This window comes from Ambystoma mexicanum, chromosome 8 (assembly GCF_040938575.1).
Source record: "Ambystoma mexicanum isolate Mex_15411 chromosome 8, UKY_AmexF1_1, whole genome shotgun sequence".
NCBI classification, from domain to species: Eukaryota; Metazoa; Chordata; class Amphibia; order Caudata; family Ambystomatidae; genus Ambystoma; species Ambystoma mexicanum.
In genome coordinates, this window is record NC_090929.1 from 350,051,672 (window position 1) to 350,072,114 (window position 20,443).

At 54.3% G+C, this 20,443-nt stretch overlaps 1 protein-coding gene across 1 annotated transcript in view; it reads left to right on the forward strand.

Annotated features, from left to right (window-relative positions):
* Nucleotides 1-20,443, forward strand: part of STPG3 (sperm-tail PG-rich repeat containing 3) — a 494,984-nt gene that overhangs the window by 234,606 nt on the left and 239,935 nt on the right. The window contains exon 6 of the mRNA XM_069612157.1: nt 13,952-14,069. Within this exon, the coding sequence (XP_069468258.1) occupies nt 13,952-14,069 (118 nt within the window). The remainder of the gene's footprint in view (nt 1-13,951; nt 14,070-20,443) is intronic.

Sequence of the window (20,443 nt, forward strand, 5' to 3'; positions counted from 1 at the left end):
AGGCCCCCACTCATGTCCCCTCGCACCCCCACCCCCCAGCAGGCCCCCACTCATGTCCCACTCATGTCCCCTTGCACTCCCAACCCCCAGCAGTGCAGGGCACCTGCCAGCAGGCCCCCACTCATGTCCCCTTGCACCCCCACCCCCCAGCAGTGCAAGGCACCTGCCAGAAGGCCCCCACTCATGTCCACTTGCCCACCCACCCCCCAGCACTGAGGGGCACCTGCCAGCAAGCCCCCACTCATGTCCCCTTGCACCCCCACCCCCCAGCAGTGCAGGGCACCTGCCAGCGGGCCCCCACTCATGTCCCCTTGCACCCCCACCCCCCAGCAGTGCAGGGCACCTGCCAGCAGGCCCCCACTCATGTCCCCTTGCACCCCCACCCCCAGCATTGCAGGGCACCTGCCAGCAGGCCCCCACTCATGTCCCCTTGCACACCCACCCCCCAGCAGTGCAGGGCACCTGCCAGCAGGCCCCCACTCATGTCCCACTCATGTCCCCTTGCCTTGCACCCCCACCCCCCCAGCAGTGCAGGGCACCTGCCAGCAGGCCCCCACTCATGTCCCCTTGCACCCCCACCCCCAGCAGTGCAGGGCACCTGCCAGCAGGCCCCCACTCATGTCTCCTTGCACTCCCACCCCCCAGCAGTGCAGGGTACCTGACAGCAGGCCCCCACTCTGTCCTCTTGCACACCCACCCCCAGCAGTGCAGGGCACCTGCCAGCAGGCCCCCACTCATGTCCCACTCATGTCCCCTTGCACCCCCACCCCCAGCAGTGCAGGGCACCTGCCAGCAGGCCCCCACTCATGTCCCACTCATGTCCCCTTGCACCCCCACCCCTCAGCAGTGCAGGGCACCTGCCAGCAGGCCCCCACTCATGTCCCACTCATGTCCCCTTGCACCCCCACCCCCCAGCAGTGCAGGGCACCTGCCAGCAAGCCCCCACTCATGTCCCCTTGCACCCCCACCCCCAGCAGTGCAGGGCACCTGCCAGCAGGCCCCCACTCATGTCCATGTCCCACTCATGTCCATGTCCCACTCATGTCCCCTTGCACACCCACCCCCCCAGCAGTGCAGGGCACCTGTCAGCAGGCCCCCACTCATGTCCCACTCATGTCCCCTTGCACCCCCACTCCCCAGCAGTGCAGGGCACCTGCCAGCAGGCCCCCACTCATGTCCCCTTGCACCCCCACCCCCAGCAGTGCAGGGCACCTGCCAGCAGGCCCCCACTCATGTCCCACTCATGTCCCCTTGCCTTGCACCCCCACCCCCCCAGCAGTGCAGGGCACCTGCCAGCAGGCCCCCACTCATGTCCCCTTGCACCCCCACCCCCCAGCAGTGCAGGGCACCTGACAGCAGGCCCCCACTCTGTCCTCTTGCACACCCATCCCCAGCAGTGCAGGGCACCTGCCAGCAGGCCCCCACTCATGTCCGACTCATGTCCCCTTGGACCCCCACCCCCAGCAGTGCAGGGCACCTGCCAGCAGGCCCCCACTCATGTCCCCTTGCACACCCAATCCCCAGCACTGAGGGGCACCTGCCAGCAGGCCCCCACTCATGTCCCACTCATGTCCCCTTGCACCCCCACCCCCCAGCAGTGCAGGGCACCTGCCAGCAGGCTCCCACTCATGTCCCCTTGCACCCCCACCCGCCAGCAGTGAAATGGCGATCCCATGACACAAACCAAAAGTCAACTTTGTACATCAACACATGTCCGCCACACGAAGGCAGGCGGTAGCGTCCCTGCGCGTTAAAAAAATGTGTGCTAACAAAAAGCCGTATATACAGCTCTGATGAATGTCCCATATTGTGGCCCTCTAGGACAAATGACATGCAAAGGGGTACGCGACAAACACGGACACCCGCTGTGTCAAAAATAGCGTGTACTTCGGGGGTGCGCGGGAAGTTTCACACGCGATTGTGCCTGAGCGAGCGGGGTACGTGTACTTAAGGGGCTCGCAGGAAGTTTTACACGCGATTGGGCCTGGGCGAGCGGGGTACGTGTACTTCAGGGGCTCACGTGAAGTTTCACACGCGATTGTGCCTGGGCGAATGGGGTACGTGTATTACTGTGGTGGGCATGGAGGTACAGGAGGCAAATGCACAGAACGCCCACACGCCAAAAAAGACACGCTAATCCGGAAACACGTACGCCAGCAGGAAGCAGGCGTACGTCGACCCGTGCAGCATAAAAGTGCGCGCAAACAACAAACAAGCTCAGACGCCAGGATGAATATACCGTTCCTAGCAGCAGTGGCCAGGGGATACCGCAGGAGGAGGATAGTCAGGGCCAGAATTTTTACACCCAGAACCAGTATTTTTGGGATGCCTGATGACCACGTGTATGGGAGGTACAGGTTTCCACCTCACATAATACTCGACCTGGTCAGTGAGTGGGAGAATGACCTCACATCACCCACCCTCTGCTCCCAAGCACTCAGCTCCCTGGAGAAGGTCCTTAATGCACTGCACTTCTTGGCCACTGGATCATTTCAGGGAACAAGTGCCATAGTGGGGGAGGTGTCACAGGCCACGCAGTCACGCTGCCTACACCAGGTCTTGGCCATCATGACTGCACGCCCATCAGTACGCAGGCACATATACCTGCCCAGAACACCTGCAGAAAGGCAGGCTGTCGTCCAGGATTTTTACGGAGTGGCACACTTCCCCAAAGTGCTAGGTGCCATTGACTGCACCCATGTGGCTCTACGTCCCCCCAGGGCATCTGAGCACATCTATAGAAACCGCAAGCACTGGCATTCCATCAACGTCCAGGTAGTATGTGATGCCAAGGGAATCATCACCTCAGTATATGCCAACTATCCAGGGTCCACCCATGACAGTTTCATTTACAGAATGTCAACCCTAAACCGGGACCTAGAAACTGGGCGGCATGGCGATACATGGCTGATCGGTGAGTATAAATGCCACAGCGCATGCATGCATGTCAGATACTGAGTAATGTCACAACCCCACTAATGATACCCATCACCACCTCCCCAGGGGACAGTGCCTACCCTCTGAGCACCCACATGATGACGCCAATTCGGAACCCCACCACGCCACCCGAGGTAAGATACAACACAGCCCATATTGCAACCCGGGGCAAAGTGGAGCACACATTCGGAGTGCTCAAGTCACGCTTTCGCTCCCTTGACCGTTCTGGCGGGCAGCTGTTATACGCTCCCCCAGTAGTGTGCAGGATCATAGTGGCAGCATGTGTCCTGCACAACGTTGCAACACGCCGGGGCCTGCCCGTGGACATGGTGGTGCCCCCACATCCCCACCCACATGCACGCCCGCTGCGCATGGGAGGGGAAAGGGCACAGGGTGAGGCAGCCCGTACGCAGCTGGTGGCTAATTACTTCACCTAAAATCACACCCCTGTGGAGTGCACACAGCCCTGGCACATACCAGCTGACTATCAATGATGATGAGTCAAGTGACAGTCAACTGTCACAACCATACCAGCCTGAGATTGGTCACCTGGAAGTGTTCCATTGTGTGCATCCCTACCTACACAAACACCACCAATGCTGTGTCATCAAAAAACACACTTCTATGCTGCTAAAATCATTACCCCCTTGCAAGATACAACATGGCAACAGTGCCATGTCACCCAACACCGCGCCAGCACCGCCACCCAACACACCATGTCATGTCATGCTATGTGAGAGCAAACAAAGGAATCCCCAAAACATGACATAAGTGTCACAAAGTACAGTGTCCCGAATGGAAAATGGCCACACACAATATGCTCCCATTAATGTAGAACTGACAACACACATGACCAAAGACTTACCACAATACAATGCAGCTAGCCAACCCCAAACATAGCATTCACATCACAGTACTAAGTTAAAGGATACATAGTCTTACAACCTGGTGATGCTAGCAAATCGACCACTTCCAACTGTACAGTGTTGGTGCCACGCAAATCTGGAAGTGCACTGCTTACAACATTAACTCCATCTCTATCTCCAGACGGCCTTGTGAAGACATGAGGAATGAACCTGCAAATTAGGAGGGAGACATGGATGCACAAGCACACATCAATACACCATGCAGTGTACAATACTACAACAATATGCACTAGGAATGTATACACAGTATTGACTACAGACTTCCCACACATGTCATGGGAGTCCAACGTCACTGTGTAAGTCACTGTCACTTGGGCACACCCTTTGCAAGCCCATGGAAACGGGAAGCAGGAGGGGTGTGTGTCTCACGAACCCAAGCATCTAACCCAAACTCAGGACAAGCCTGCATGTGCCCAGCCGGAATACAGTGGATGCCCACGGGAGTCACACAAGGCAACACACTGTAACAAAAACTCAAAAATCAAAAACCAAAAATCAAAAATGGCCATGTGGGGGCTAGGGGGGGCCACCCAGGAGGTCTGAGGACAGGGTGCACACCAACAGCCACCTGTGTGGATGTTGCGAAAAAAAACACCTCCATGGGCTCATGGCCCGCACGGCTACGCTAGCGTGAGAGATTCAGAATCGATGTGGTCGCTCTCATCACTCTGTGCTGCTGCCGCCACAGGAGGTGGTGGTGCTATGAGAGGCAGCCCACGCAAAGCCCTAGTCTGGTCCTCCATGGCAGCAAGCATGCGGGTGTGGAAGGTCTCGTTCTGGAGGAATATGGTGCAGAGATCCCCATGCACCACCTGACGTGATGCCCGGACCTCCTCCCGAGTTGCCTTCATCTCTGCTGAGAGCGTACGTGTGACCCGCTCCAGCTGCTGTTCTGTCCTCGTGTCAGTGGAAGCCTCAAGGTCCACAAGAGTCTGCCTGAGGTGATGGACTTCTACCCTCAGGGCTTCCCTCTGGCCCTGGGACTCTAAAGAAATGGCTTCCCGCAGAGTGTCCAGGGCCGCCCGTCTGTCCCTGTTGGACGCCAACATGTCCTCCCTGAGTGATCGGCAAATGGAGTCTGTTGCCTGCTGCAGTTGCTCCATCTGCCTTTCTGGGGGGACAATGGAAGTGGCCGCCCTCTCCATAGCTTGAACCATCATCTCAGATGCTGCTGCCTGTTGGTTTGCCATACCGTATATGGATTTCTCCCATACGGTATTGCCTGGTGGCGTACGGCCACCACGTTGGCGGGCACCACACCTGTCTGGGGCAAGGCGAACTGTGCCTTGCTGTGTCGGCACTGCCTGAGGCTGCAGGACTGCATTCCCCCTCTGATCTTCTGGCCCAGGAACAGGATCAGATGTTGCGGAGTGTGGCCCTGCATCCGTAACCACCAAAGGCGGACCTACCAACACTGACATCCCCATAGTGGGCTGTACTCCTGGTGCAGGTGGGTCGGACAGAACAGAATCCCTTCCAGAAACACCTACCTGCGAAGCCACATAGGTCTCATCATCCAAATCAACACCTGAATAGAGGTCTGGGGAGGTGCACCCAGAGACACCCCTGGAGAGAACGGTCTGCAGCAAGAGTGGGTTCGCACCCACCACCACACCCCGTCCCCCACTGGTGCCCGGTCGTGCCTGAGATCCCTCCTGGGTCTGCACCATCTCCTCACCCTCAACAGCATCAAGTGCGTCATCCCCTGCAAAAACATGAAAGACAAAAAATGGAAACAGGCATTAGCACCATGGCACACAATTAGGCCTCACAAGCTACAGAACCAGTACTTGATTGACACATGTCCCACATGACTATAACACTCCCATGCATGCACTGTCACTGAGTTTGAAGGGGAGGAAAATGTCAGACACTGATGACACCAAGGTGGAAGAGCAACACATTAGCTGCATGCTGGCTAGTAGAGCCATCACACATTGGCCTGTGAGTGGCATGTCCAATCCACACTCATGACACATGTCATCACACAGATGGCATGTACCATAGGCATGTCACATATCGTTTGACAATAGGGCTGAGAAATGCATAGTGAAAGTGGGGGGATCGAAACAATCAGCCTGAATGAACAATGAGAAATACGGAACAATGTTGTTGCAAGATGCCACTTCAAGGGCTACTGGCGCGATGTTGCACAAAATGTCTACTGTGGGCAGAAGGGATACTGTAATACCCAAATCCAGGGGCACAGAATGTTTTGGATGAAGCACATGGGTGACCCAAACCACTCAGGCACACACACCCTCACCTGGCACTCAATCAGAACCCCTCACACGCACAACATACACACGGATCACACACACACAAGCATGTGCACTCAACGGACAATGCCTCGTAATCTGGCAGTTCTCCCACACCTTGGATCTGTTCCTCTGTGACGTAGGTCCCAGCAACAGACTCATGTACAGTGAGTTCAATGTCCTCTTGTGGAGACCCACCTCCAGTCACCAGAGTAGCGGCATGACTTGAGGCCAGCTTTTTCTTTGCCCTGTGCTTAAGGTCATTCCAGCGCTTGTAGCACTCACCAACTGTGCGCCTCACTAATCCAAGGGCACTTATGATGTCCGCGACGGTCTGCCTGTGTGCCTGACGTTGAGCGGGTGTGGTCTTGCACCCTGAAGTGATCAACATTTCGCTGTCATGTGCGGACACATACTTCACAAGTGCATCACGTTCGGCATCATTGAAGCTAGGCTTCCCTTGCGTGCCGGACTGCGTAGCCGTGTCTGGGGTATCAGCCTGTAGTGGACGAGCACTCTTCCTCTTTTTTTTGGAAGGTGGTGAGGATACTGAGTGGCCTACGCCGCTCTGGTCACTAGGGGCAGGAGCACCGGTGGACTGGGTAGTTGGAGTGTGGGAATGCACACTGAGCATGGGTCTTGGTGCAGGCATTGGCTGAAGTGTTACGTAGTCAGGGGGAACGTTAGCAAGATGGACTGGGACCAACACTGCCCTGGCTGGGTGAGTCAGAGCTGGGGTGGATGGAGCTGCAGCTGCCCCTGCAGCCTCCCCACCCTGCCTACTCGAGGCAGCAGATGACATAGCTGCCCCTGATCCACGTGGCCTGGTGACACCAACTTGCACCGCCACACGTGGCCTAGACTTGGTGACCTGGAAGTCCGCCTGGGAGTCACCCTCTGCCAGGTCAGGTGCCACAATGGGCCGGTCCAACAAGGGCTGAGCAGAGATGGTGTCAGCCACGTTTCCCTCAACTATTGGGGGGGCATGGGTGTCCCTGACTGGTCCTCCACACATGGGGGGCTAGGGGTACCCTGCAAATCCCGGCCACATCCCCTACCGCGCCCACCACGCCCACCTCTTGAGGCTCGGCCACCTTTGCCACCTTTACCGCTTGGTCGCCTCCCAACCATGGCACTGATGTTGTTGTGCATATGGGAGTTGCAGTAAACTATTGTTCTGTGCAATTGGGTGTCAAAGGGGTAGGGTACTAGATGGAATTCATACCCTAGTGCTCTAGCAAGGCTGTATGTGACCCCTGGGGAAAGATGACGGGTCACGCAACGCACAGGCACCCCAAAAACAGAAAATAACGTGCACACAACCCCTCGTAGACCACGTGCATAGAAAAATGAACCCGCACTACGCTGTGGCACCCAGAAACACAAAAATGAACATATGCGTGTTACACGCAGCCTACAATGACCTCTGAAGGGGTACGCGACACACGGGGCAAGCACAGTTGGTAAATAGGTGCGCAACTCACCGTCTGCCTGGAAAATGAGCGTGAAAAATAAGCGCGTGTGCGCGTTGGCAACACCCCCGCCAAAAGAAGAATTGTACACTGTCTGAGGCGACAGGACAAAAGAAGAAGTGAACGCTGTTTGAGGAAACAGGCCCAACAGAAAATCAGAAAAAAGATGTCAGAGGTAACAGGGAGTACGAACTAGAAAAGCTGTGAAGTAAATCGCGTGTGAACCAACAAGAAGTACAGAATTCACCCACTCGCTCTCCACGAAAAGCACGTACAAGGAAATGACGTCCTACACGTACCTTTTGAACCGGCCCACACGTCGAACGTCACTTCCGCGTATATGCGCTAAGGTCCTATCCTCCAATGACACGAGCTGACACTCGGACGTGCAGTTCTTGGACATGTAACATGCACCCGGGTTCAGGGTTACGCGCTAAGGGCCTTTCGTCCAATGAAATCGTGTACACGTGCTGACGCGCTAAGGGCCTTTCCTCAAATTACATGCTGACGTGCTAGATTTTCACGTGCCAAATCACTCCGTATCAAGCTGGCCACGCGTTCGCACACGGAAGACCACGCTCCTGCCCAGAAGGCCGAAATGCTGCCCCCCAGAGCCCCGAGCACGCTCCCACCTGCCATCTGCTGCTGCCTGATTGCCTGCTGCCCACGTGGCCTGCCAATTGCTGCCTGCACGTCAGCCCGGGGTGCTGTTGCTGTGACCACCCCTGCTGGAACCGAAGACTCCCGACTGTTATTCCATCGCTCCACAGCCCAGCCCCAGGACCCAGTTGCCCACCCACACCTGCCTCTGGGGTTGCCATATCGGGCACTACACCATCTGGCACCACTGGCAACCCCCAGCCAGAGAGGCAGAGGGCCACCAGCTTCACTGCCACCGAAGTTGGTGTCCCGGTGGAGCAAGTCCTGGGGCAGTATGAAGCCCTCTTCGGAAGGTCAGCCGCCGACAAGGAAGGACGGACTCGGATCTGGACGGACATCGTGACTGCCATCAACGCGGAGGGGGTGGCAGTCCACGACTTCCAACATGTCAAGAAGCGCTGGGAGGACTTCAGGTCCAGGACCCTCAACAAGGCCCGGCGCCTCTTGAAGGCAGCGGATGCTAAGGGGCGCCGTGGCCATCTGTCGGAACATCAGATGAGGGTCCTGGAATGCAAATGCCCAGCGCTCCACGTCCAGGTCCTTGAGAGGCAGACCCGTCTGGAGTCGAGCGGTAAGTGTACATGCATACTGATTGGAAGCTGTGCGTGTGGCGGTGTGCCAGTAGTGTGCAGGTTGTACATGTGGTTTTGTAGGGCCATGTATGGATGTGTATGTACAGGGCTGTGAGGCTGACACATGCAAGTCCTTTCATGTGTAAGACACATGGATGGTGTATGTGTGGGTAAGCATGCAGGCCAAATGCAGATGTGTGAGCACACATGTTTTGATTACTGTGTATGTAAGTTGGCATGGTTGTGGTGTCACACATGGATGTTGGTTCCAGCTGCATGTATCTGCACCGTGTACATGTGCATGTGTGTGTATTTGACATGGGTGCAACAGTGATGCAACATGGATGCATGTGAGACTGATATGTAGAAGACTGATTGCCAGATGTGACATGGATGCCAATCTCATCACTGCGACAGTTGGCGGAGGTGTACACATGCATGTAATTGTGGTGGCGTGTGTGCATGTCTAGTGTGTTTCATGTTATGTCTGGCTCTCCTTTAGCTGCTCATGCTGTTTGTATGTGTATGGATGGTGCTGGCTGTTGCAATATGGCTGTGGAATAGCTCATGTGTGTGAGTTGCAATGACATGTGTGTTGGGGATTGTGATGCCATGTCTGAAGTATGACAATACCACTCATGTACAACTGTCATGTGTGTATGAGTCCATTGTACAGTGCCCTGATGCCTGTCTCCTATCTCTCCCTGTCTGCAGCGTCAACTGATGAAGAGGGCGGAGAAGGTGCTGTGGGGCTCAGCGGCAGGGATCGCACCGCCAGGCGGAGACGCAAGGCCCGGCGTCCCTCCCAGGTTGTCATCTCGTCGGGGAGTGAGGAGTCCGGGGCCGCGTCCCAGGTCATAGCTGCAGAGGGGAGGTGCAAGAAGCGGAGGTTGGAGTTGGACTCCTCGGCAGCCAAAGGGGCCCCACAGGGCCCAACGGAGGAAGATGGCACGCAGTCATCCAGGTTGGTGGGGGTTTGGTGGAGGAGGAGGCCGTGCAAGGGACAGAGACGGGGTCTGGAGGTGGGGATTCCACTGGTGCTAGTGGTGCAGTGCAGGGGCAGGGACAGGAGGCAGCACAGGCCGCCGCAGAGGTGCCTGTGTGTAATCCTGTCCCCGATCCTGTGACTGCATCATCTTGCACCAGCAGGGATACCTACGTCCAGACCCGTTCTCAGGGAGGGGATTGGCTTACACCAACTGGCCTTCCTCTCCCTGCGGATGTGGCTATCCGGCACCGGGTTGAGACTGTCCTGGGTGGGGTGACGTTGCGTCAACGTGCCATGCGAGCTGACCTGCAGTCTTTTCATGAGGAGAATGCATGTTTTCTCGCATGGCTCGTTGACCCTGTTGACCCACTGGGACAGCTCACCATGGCCGGATTCCTCCGTTTTGTGGAGCTTGTTCCGACCCCCTCCTCAACTGAACCCCCTATGCGCCAGTCGTCCTCCGTGCCATCTTCCCACCCATGTGTCACCTGGGTGCCCTGTGGAGCTGCCTCTGACCCTGCGGCCAGGCTGGTGGAGGACACATCCCTGCCACAGTCAGGAGTCGGACGTCCAGCAGGTGTGGGCACCTCAACAACTGCACCCCAGCTGGAGGAGGATGTTCAGGCAGCAGGAGCCAGGGCACAGGAAGCGGCACAGCAGCAGCAGCAACAAGGTGGGAGCCATGATTGCTCGGGCCTTCATCATCGGAGGGGCAGGCATCGGCCGGAGAGCAGGAGGACCCTGGAGGGGAAGTGTCTTCCGTGTGGCAGCGGTTGGGCCATGCGATAGATGCGGAGCGGCAGCGGGCGGAAGAGGCACGGCTCACAATAGTCAGGGCGGAGAACTCCATGCGTAGGGCCCTGAGGCGGGCCGAGTGCCTCGAGGCCATTCGCAGGGACCTGGAGTTCCAGATGTCAATGTCCTTTCTGTATATAGTTTTTCATTAGGTGGTATTTTTGATAGGTTTCATTTCTTCAGTTGGGATCATGGACCCTGGATTGTTCTTCTGTATATAGTTCACTATTGGATTCATCTTTTTTATTATTTTATTTACCCATGGAGCAATGGTTTCACTTTTGTTTTTCCCTTGGATTTGATTTTCTGAACTGTGACTTTGGACACCTTTCCTTTGGATTATGATTTGTTGTTTTTCATTATTTTACGGACATGCAGCTTTTCTTTTTTAATTCCCATTGTCGTTTGTTTGTTTTTAATTCCATTCATGTTGCTTTTAATACATTTTTTTCTTCATACTTCGATGTGTGGTATTATCTCATTGGTTTCATGCGTGTCATGATATGGGTTTTGACATTCACTTGCACACATTGTGTGTGTGATGGACATGTGTTCATTTACATACTTGCCATTGGGGTTGTATCATGAAATTGGCATTTCTATGTGGGTGGATGCAATACTTGGGTGGGTCTTTGGCATGTGGAGGCTGGCCATAAGGGCCAGGGATCTAGATTGTGATGACGTGTTGGCTGGGGGACATGTGTCGGGGCCTGCTGGAAGGTGCCCCACACTGCTGGGGGTGGGTGTGCAAGGGGACATGAGTTGGGGGCTGCTGGCAGGTGGCCCCTCAGGCTGGGGGGTGGGGGTGCAAGGGAACATGAGTGGGGGCCTGCTGGCAGGTGCCCTGCACTGCTGGGAAGTGGAGGTGCAAGGGGACATGAGTGGGACATGAGTGGGGGCCTGCTGGCAGGTGCCCCACACTGCTGGGTGTTGGGGGTGCAAGGGGACATGAGTGGTACATGAGTGGGGGCCTGCTGGCAGGTGCCCCGCACTGCTGGGGGGTGGGTGTGCAAGGGGACATGAGTGGGGGCCTGCTTGCAGGTGCCCCTCAGTGCTGGGGGGTGGGAGTGCAAGGGGACATGAGTGGGGGCCTGCTGGCAGGTGCCCCTCAGTGCTGGGGGTGCAAGGGGACATGAGTGGGGGCCTGTTGGCAGGTGCCCCACACTGCTGGGGGGTGGGTGTGCAAGGGAACATGAGTGGGGGCCTGCTGACAGGTGCCCTGCACTGCTGGGGAGTGGGGGTGCAGGGGGACATGAGTGGGACATGAGTGGGGGCCTGCTGGCAGGTGCCCTGCACTGCTGGGGGGTGGTGCTGCAAGGGGACATGAGTGGGGCCTGCTGCCAGGGGCCCCTGACTGCTGGTGGATGGGGGTGCAAGGGGACATGAGTGGTACATGAGTGGGGGCCTGCTGGCAGGTGCCCCGCACTGCTGGGGGGTGGGTGTGCAAGGGGACATGAGTGGGGGCCTGCTGGCAGGTGACCCTCAGTGCTGGGGGGTGGGGTTGCAAGGGGACATGAGTGGGGGGCCTGCTGGCAGGTGCCCTGCACTGCTGTGGGGTGGGGGTGCAAGGGGGTAATGCGTTGGTGATCACTAGTGCAAGGTGACATGTGGCTTGGCTGGGGGGGCATGCCCATGGTGGATGGGCTGCCTGCGGGACATGACCAGGGGTGCAGGGTAGTCCCCTGTGGTGTGGTCTGCCTGCAGGGGCTGTGGAGGGTGTAGAGGGAACACCTGGGAGGACCCACACTGCCAATTCACGTGTAGGACTCCCCTGCACCCCCGAAATACACGTACCCCACTCGCACAGGGCCTATCGTGTGTGAAACTTGCCCGCACCCCAGTAATACACATACCCTGCTGAAATCGCGTGTGGAACTTCCCGCGCACCCCAGTAATACACGCACCCTGCTGAAATCGCGTGTGGAACTTCCCGCGCACCCCAGTAATACACGCACCCTGCTGAAATCGCATGTGGAACTTCCCGCGCACCCCAGTAATACAGGTACCCTGCTGTGATCGCGTGTTACACTTCCACGCACCCCAGAAATACACGTACCCTGCTGAAATCGCGTGTGGAACTTCCCACGCACCCTAGAAATACACGTACCCTGCTGGAATCGCGTGTGGGACTTCCCGCGCACCCCTGTAATACACGTATCCTGCTTTAATTGCGTGTTGAACTTCCCCGCACCCCAGAAATACACATACCCTGCTGAAATCGCATGTGTAACTTCCCGCGCACCCCTGTAATACACGTGCCCTGCTGAAATCGCGTGTCAAACTTCCCCGCACCCCAGAAATGCACGTACCCTGCTGAAATCACGTGTGTAACTTCCCGCACACACCAGTAAGAAACCTACCCTGCTGAAATCGCGTGTTAAACTTCCCTGCACCCCAGAAATACACGTACCCTGCTGAATTTGCGTGTGTAACTTCCCGCGCACCCCAGTAATACAGGTACCCTGCTGTAATCGCGTGTTGAACTTCCCCGCACCCCAGAAATACACATACCCTGCTGAAATCGCGTGTGTAACTTCCCGCGCACCCCAGTAATACAGGTACCCTGCTGAAATCGCGTGTAAAAGTTCCCCGCACCCCAGAAATACACGTACCCTGCTGAAATCGCGTGTGGAACTTCCTGCGCACCCCAGAAATACACGTACCCTGCTGAAATCGCGTGTAAAACTTCCCTGCACCCCAGAAATACACATACCCCGCTGGAATCGCGTGTGGAACTTCCTGCGCACCCCTGTAATACACGTACCCTGCTGTAATCGCGTGTTGAACTTCCCCGCACCCCAGAAATACACGTACCCTGCTGAAATCGCGTGTGGAACTTCCCGTGCACCCCAGTAATATACGTTCCCCGCTCGCCGTTTGCTGTTTGGCAGCCCTGTATACTGGTCCAGGGTTAGCGCAGCCCTTTGCGATGAATTGGGAATTTTGATGGCTTTTCCTTGCGCGAGGGCGTTCTTGGGGGCGTAACTGGCGCAGCTGCAGGGTTGATGCGCCACTCTGCGCCACGGCTGGTTTTGGTGGCTGAAATCCATGAATACGCTGTGCACGGATATCGATTTTAGCGCACACGGCTGGAGCAGACATTCGCACGCGCACACTGTGCGCCAGCCGCGTGCGCCACTTTTGTGCGAAATTCTATGAATTACCCTGCTAGTGTTGGTTCCCTTAAAATATCGCCATCTCTGATAGGAAGGGTGACGTGGCATCCTTACACTATTGTCTGTTGCATGGAAAACATGATGACTTTATAACATCGTTACTGATATTCCTAATAATTTTAGGAGAAATATTGAAATATGTTTTCTCTCATGTTTTGTTTTTCTAGTGGCCATCTCCATTTGACTACCCACAGATGTCAACCCTGGGCCCAGACCAGCCCAGCCTGAGAGGCTATCCGTGTTTCTCACTTGGAAGGACATGGGACCCAGTACCAGATAACCAAGGTGAGCTCTATGCACAGGCTAATGGATTTAAATCGATAGCTTGTAATCGTGTATGAAAGCCTGCACAACGAAAATGGCACTCAACAATCATTTTTACACTACATAAGAAATGTGTCTGGCAGTAGTTGTTTTAAGCTTGATAATTCTTATACATTAAAAATGGGAGGGGAGGATTGTTCTATCTATCATAAATGGTGTGTTGCGTTATTCGACTTAAAATGAAGCAGGACCCAAATACAGTGCAGGTAAAAGATTACAATTTACATATTTTAAAAGATAATAGGGTAACATATCCAATACATCCTTAATAGTCCCTTGTTAAGTACAAAACTTCAGTGCAAATTAACACATCATTCATAAAATCTTCATATAATCACCATACTTCCATGGTTCTACCTCAACTCAAAAATCCATGTAGGTTCTCTAAATGCTTACAAAAGAAGTAGAGATGTGATACATTGATGGCTGTTCAAGGCATTGTTAGTAGTTTCTACCTCATGCCACCTTTAAGAGCTTCAAGGGACATTTTAGACTGAAGCAACGTGAAGAGAACAAAATGTAAATGGGGCAATGTTCTAATAACGCAGGTGCCGAAGGAACATGAATAATCTCTTCACTTGCTTCAAGATTTCTAAGAGGATGTTAATCCCTATGGCAATTTCGGTAAAATTGTCAAGGTGCCTGAGGAAGCTGAAGGCAAGATATATCTTGGGGGTATTGTGTTATCACGTGAACCGCGTGATGACGTGTGACATCATCACGCAGATAAGGAAATAAAGAGGCCGGCTTCACGCCTTTTCAGGCAGACCGAGGCAGGGCATGTGAAGATGCATGGCGCTGAGCCACGGAGGCCGTGCTCTCGGTCTCATAACATTGGCGACGAGGGAAGCCCAAGATGCGCACCTGCAGGTCGGGCATATCAGAGGTGTCTGGACTACCGATCCACATAGCGTGCTGTCCCTCAGTCTGCAACAGGATTACCACGTGCTCTGCGCATGCCACTAAGGAGTCCTGTGCAATAACAAACCTCATTCCAGTTATAACTGGCAGATGCCAGAATTTTTGGACGCCCCTGGCATCACCAAGCCATCCACCCCAAAGGAAAAGGTCACAAACATCCAGGAGTTGGCACAGCTCTCTCCGGGGGTGCTTGTACACCGCCCCTCACCCGACACACTCCACGTACAAGGAGTGTCTGTGCGCCCGCTGGGCTGTTGTGAGCAATCCCAGTGCCCGAAGGGGGCCGCGGCTCCTCCCGCAGTGCCTGTGCACCCGAAAGAGTGTCCAGTGCCAGAAAGGGGCAGCGCCTCCTCCCGGAGTGCATGTACACCCCCAACTAGTGTCTGTGTCGACCCACAAACCTAAGGAGAAATGTCAGCAGTAGATGCTGGCGCACCTGTTGCACCACGTCACCAAGGGGGGTCCTCCCAACAACGTGGATCCCTCGCACCCTTGTCCGAGTTTGACATCAACTGAGCCCCAACCTCAATAGGCCCATGGTGGGAATGATGGCAGGAATGCCTGGATATGTACTTTAATGCCACGGGGGAGAAAGATGACATGACAATAAAATGCACGCTAACCTATTAAGCAGGCCTTGTGGTCCACAAGCTGTTCAAGATCATGTGCCCCAACGATGATTCATACAACGCAGTTGTCAAGGAGCTGACAATGGTGTACACAGACTACAAAATATTTGTCATGTGCACCGCCATGCAACAAAGTGAGGAAAACCTGGACAAGTACCACAGTCGTTTGAGACAATTAGCTACAACCTGTGGGTGGGAGAACGAAGAGGAAGAAGCGAGACTCCAAATCCTTATTGGCTGCCACTCAATAAAATTACAAAAGCAAATCTTGTGTGAACCAGGAATCACACTTCCTAGGATCCTTGAGTTGGGACGCTCCCACAAGCAGGCGGATGTCAGATCCTCCAAGATGTAGTCAGCCCTGAAGTGGGTCAAACTCGCAGAAGTGTGCTCAGTGGGGAGACAAATCCCAAAAACCCAAGGAACAAGGAGCACCTGGTGACAGAAGAAGCAGCGGAAACCCCACAGACCCAGCTCCCTGTCCACATTGCGGGTATGACCTTCCCCACGAGAAGGACTGCCCATCAAAAGGGTACACCTGCACAAGGTGTGGAATTCCAAATCACTTTGCAAGGGTATGCAGAGCCTCAGCCCCTGCCAGTGTACCAAGAGGAAAGGAATGCCCCAGAGGATTCCCACAAGACAAGATTACCCCGTCCGCCAACACTACATCCACTGAGTCACAGATGGACGCTCTAGGTGCGGGCCTAGAGGACGAAGAGGAAGATGTTTTCTTCATATCAGCCATACTAACAGTCGGCAGCCGCTGAAAACGCCAACCCCGATGCACAGTGATTATTCTGAACACCACCGTCCATGTGCTTCTCGACACAGGTGCCTCGATCAACACCATGGCTGACGAGCAGTACCGGACGCTACCTGAGCCTCCATCCCTTCAAGAAACGAGAGTGTGCATATTCACCTTTGGGGGTAAGACCCCTCTACCACTAGAAGGTGCCTTCTTTGCAGCTGTTGAACACCATGGTGTCTCCATAAGAGCCAGATTCTACGTGACTAAGGTAGCAGCCCAAACACTATTTGGCTGTGCAGCAGCAGAACATACTGATGCTGCTACAGAAATTCCAGAACATATTCACAGTAATAGAGCAGATGGAATGCAAACCAATCCAGCTCCACATTGACGACACAGTTCAGCCGGTGACGTTGAAACACCGAAGAGGAAGAGTGTCCTTCCACCTTCGCGATAAAGTCGAGAAGGAGATACAAAACCTTGTGGAACTTGATATCATCGAGCAAGTTGAGGGGCCCTCACCCTGGGTGTCCCCAATCGTTGTTTCCCACAAACCTAAACAACCGGACAAAGTCTGTATTTGCATGGACATGCGACTGCCCAGAAAGGCCATTAGAAGAGGAAGACATTTGACCCCCACACTGGACGACATCATCGCAGAACTAGAAGGCGCAACGGTCTATTTCAAACTTGACCTCCGCTCAGGTTACCACCAGCTTCTCCACCAGGACAGTCGATACATCATGACTTTCACAACCCACGTCGTCCTTTACAGGTATAAAAAGCAGAACTTTGGCATCTCATCAGCCGCATAGATGTTTCAGAACGCCATACGCGGAGCACTGGTGGGGCTGTCGGGAACCTTGAATGTGAGCGACAACATTCTGGTGCACGCCAAGTCAGAAAGTGCACACCTGGAGTGGCTAGAGAATGTCCTGTTGAATATCCAGTCCCTAGGCCAAACCCTTCATTATGAAAAATGCAAGTTTCTCAAGAACAAAATTGAGTTTTTCAGGTTCATCTTCCAAGAAGGAGAACTGTCCGCCGACGCGGCGAAGGTCAGGGACATCCAGGAAGCCAAACCCTGAGAATCTGTCTCAGAGGTAAGGAGTTTCCTCGGGATGGTCACCTATTGTGGCCGTTTTATTGAGAACCTGGCCATCCTGTCTGAACCCCTAAAAACCTCACAAAGCAATCCACAGCATGGAGGTGGACAGCCCTGGAACAAACTTTGTTCGCGAACATCAAGAAGGCACTATCAGAGGAATGCATCCTAGCATTCTTTGACCCCCAAAAAAGACACAGAGATCATTGTTGACGCGAGCCCTTTTGGACTTGGTGCCATCCTCACCTATACTAATAGAGATGTCTCACTGTGCACTGTGGCATATGCCAGCCGAGCACTCTCTGCATCTGAGCACAGGTATTCCCAGATTAAGCGCAAAGCTCTGGCCGTGTTGTGGGGATGCCGCCATTTCCATGTATATATCTATGAGAAACCTGTGAAAGTGGTCACAGATAACAAACCCCTTCTACTCATTATGATGGGTGGGTCAGCCAGCCCCCCCCCTTTGCCACGTATTGAAAAATGGTTGCTCGCACTCCAAGAGTACAATGTCGCGCTCAAATACAGGCCCGGATAGAACAATGCTGCCGATTACCTATCCCGCCACCGCAAAGCGACAAACACAGCTCCCCCACCCCTGAGGAGGGCGCTGCAGCCAAAGAGCACCTACGGCTCATCATAGAAAGCTCAATCCCCAACTCGATGGACGTCACCGAACTCAAGGCAGCATCGAGGCATGAGGGGTGTTTCTAAATCCTGCGCGACGCCATGGAGTCAGGGCAGTGGAAATGCACTCTTGAAGACCTAGGCTCAAGAACACAAGAAACAAAAAAGACCCTACAGCAACTATGGAAAGTGCGAAGTGAACTAACGTTTATGGATGATGGCCTCCTCCTCAGAGGGCCGACATAGTCATCCCGACTGAACTAACCGACAGGGTGATTGCCCTTGCCCATCACGGTCACCAAGGCGCTGCCAAAACGAAAAGCCGCCTCAGGCTCAAAGTCTGGTTCCCGGCACTTGAATCGAAAGTAGAGGAATGCATCCATGGCTGCAAGTGGTGACAAGCAGCTGCTCCAAAAAACAGAGAACCATCCATTCAGTACACGCCTTGAAGCGAAGAGCCATGGGAAACCATTCCCATGGACTTTGGCACCACACAAAGAGAACCACATTTCATGGTCATGATAGACCAATGGTCCCGGTACCCTAAAGTTGAGTTTGTCCCATCCCTGGCTCTGCAAGAAGTAATACCAGTGATGGAGCAAATGTTTCACGGGTTCCCCAAAACAATATGCTTGGATAACGGCTCCCCATTCCAAAGTGCGGGCCTTTAAGAATTCCTAGCAAAGAGAAGAATTGAACACCGAAAAATCACACCCGTATGCCCACGCGCAAATGTTGAGGCAGAGCGCTTCATGTACACACTCAACAAATGCTTTCGCATAGCACATGGACAAGGGACATGTTAGAGATGAGCCCTGTTTCAATTTTTACTTGAGTATCGAACCACCCCACTCTGCTCTGCAGGAGTGGCCCCGGCAGAAGCCTTATTTCAGAGGTGCCCTCGCACATTTCTACCCAAACCGGAGGGTAGAACTCAGGAACAATAGACAATGAAAACGTGCGTGCCCAGAAGGAAGTCGCGATCCAAAAGGAGAACATCAGGTGAGGATTGCGAGAACATGATATAGCGGTAGGCGACACAGTCCTGGTGAGAGCTCGCCACCCAGAAGGAAAATTGTCTCTCCTGCATGAGCCCTCACCTCTAAGAGTAGTGCGGGTGCAAGGAGCACAAGTAACAATGGCAGATGATCATGGACTAGTGACACGGAACTCCAGTTTCTGTAAAAGGCTCTCAGGCCCACGCCGGCTGCAAACAGACTGGTATGGACAATAACTCCCAACCCTCTGAAGTAAGTGACACGGAAGACGACAACCTAGGATATCCTTATACAGGAAGAATGATGGAGCGAACAACCCAGGGAGACAGACATCGCCCAGAACAGGCCCCAGCCAGTGAGGCTGGAAGATGATACCCCGCCCAGGAACTGAGAGGGCCCCTGGTGCGACTGAAGGACTATGACCTGAGCGGTGGACACTCAGGAGACATAAAGCCCAGTCATTACCCCAACCAGGGGTAACCGTGAGTTCCTCAACATGTTGTATTTTTCTGTTATGTGTTCTTTAAACATGTGCCTTACTGTTGTTTATGGCATGTTCTGCAAGTCAAAGTTTTGCAGTTATAAAAATGGGGAGGAGTGTGGTATCACGTGTAGGGGAGGGCAAGTCGATAGGACCCCCCTCTAGCCTACATCTCCTACCCAGGTGAAGACTCATCGGCAGCCCCCGCGCCCCAGGGCTCGGGAGGCGAGGGGGCTACGGATCGACACGTGAGGCTGCACAACCACATATATGGCACAACACAGGCACCATTTTGTACTAGATAACTCCATTTTGACAAAGGCGCTAAAACCTAACACAGGCAGAACAAGTTGCAAACATAGAAAGCTACAGCCTGACCCCTGCTTGATCGCGTACACAGAGGCCTGCACTCCCACCCCCCCGGCCTCCACCTCATGGTAGTTCCGCTGAAAGCTCGTTCTCACGAGCAGTCAGACACGAACAAACAGAATAAACACTGTATCATTTGACCTTCCGCAGTACATCATTGTCCCAGTCGTGACCAAGCTCATTAGGAAGCAACCAAAACCAGCCCGATCCTGCATCCCCTGACCCTGTACCAAGCCCTCTAAGTTGGACTGTGTGGCGCCCCTCACCCCCGCGGCACCTTGTATTGTGTGGTAACCATTTTTGTGATATTTGTCGCGTTGACTAATGTTTGCTGCTATTGTGTAAAAGAGTGGCCATATGATATGTGATAGCTTTTTGACAGCCCCTGTACATAGTGTAATAATGAACCGCTGAAATGTATGTAGGCCCACCAAGGGACTGGAGCCAGACTGTA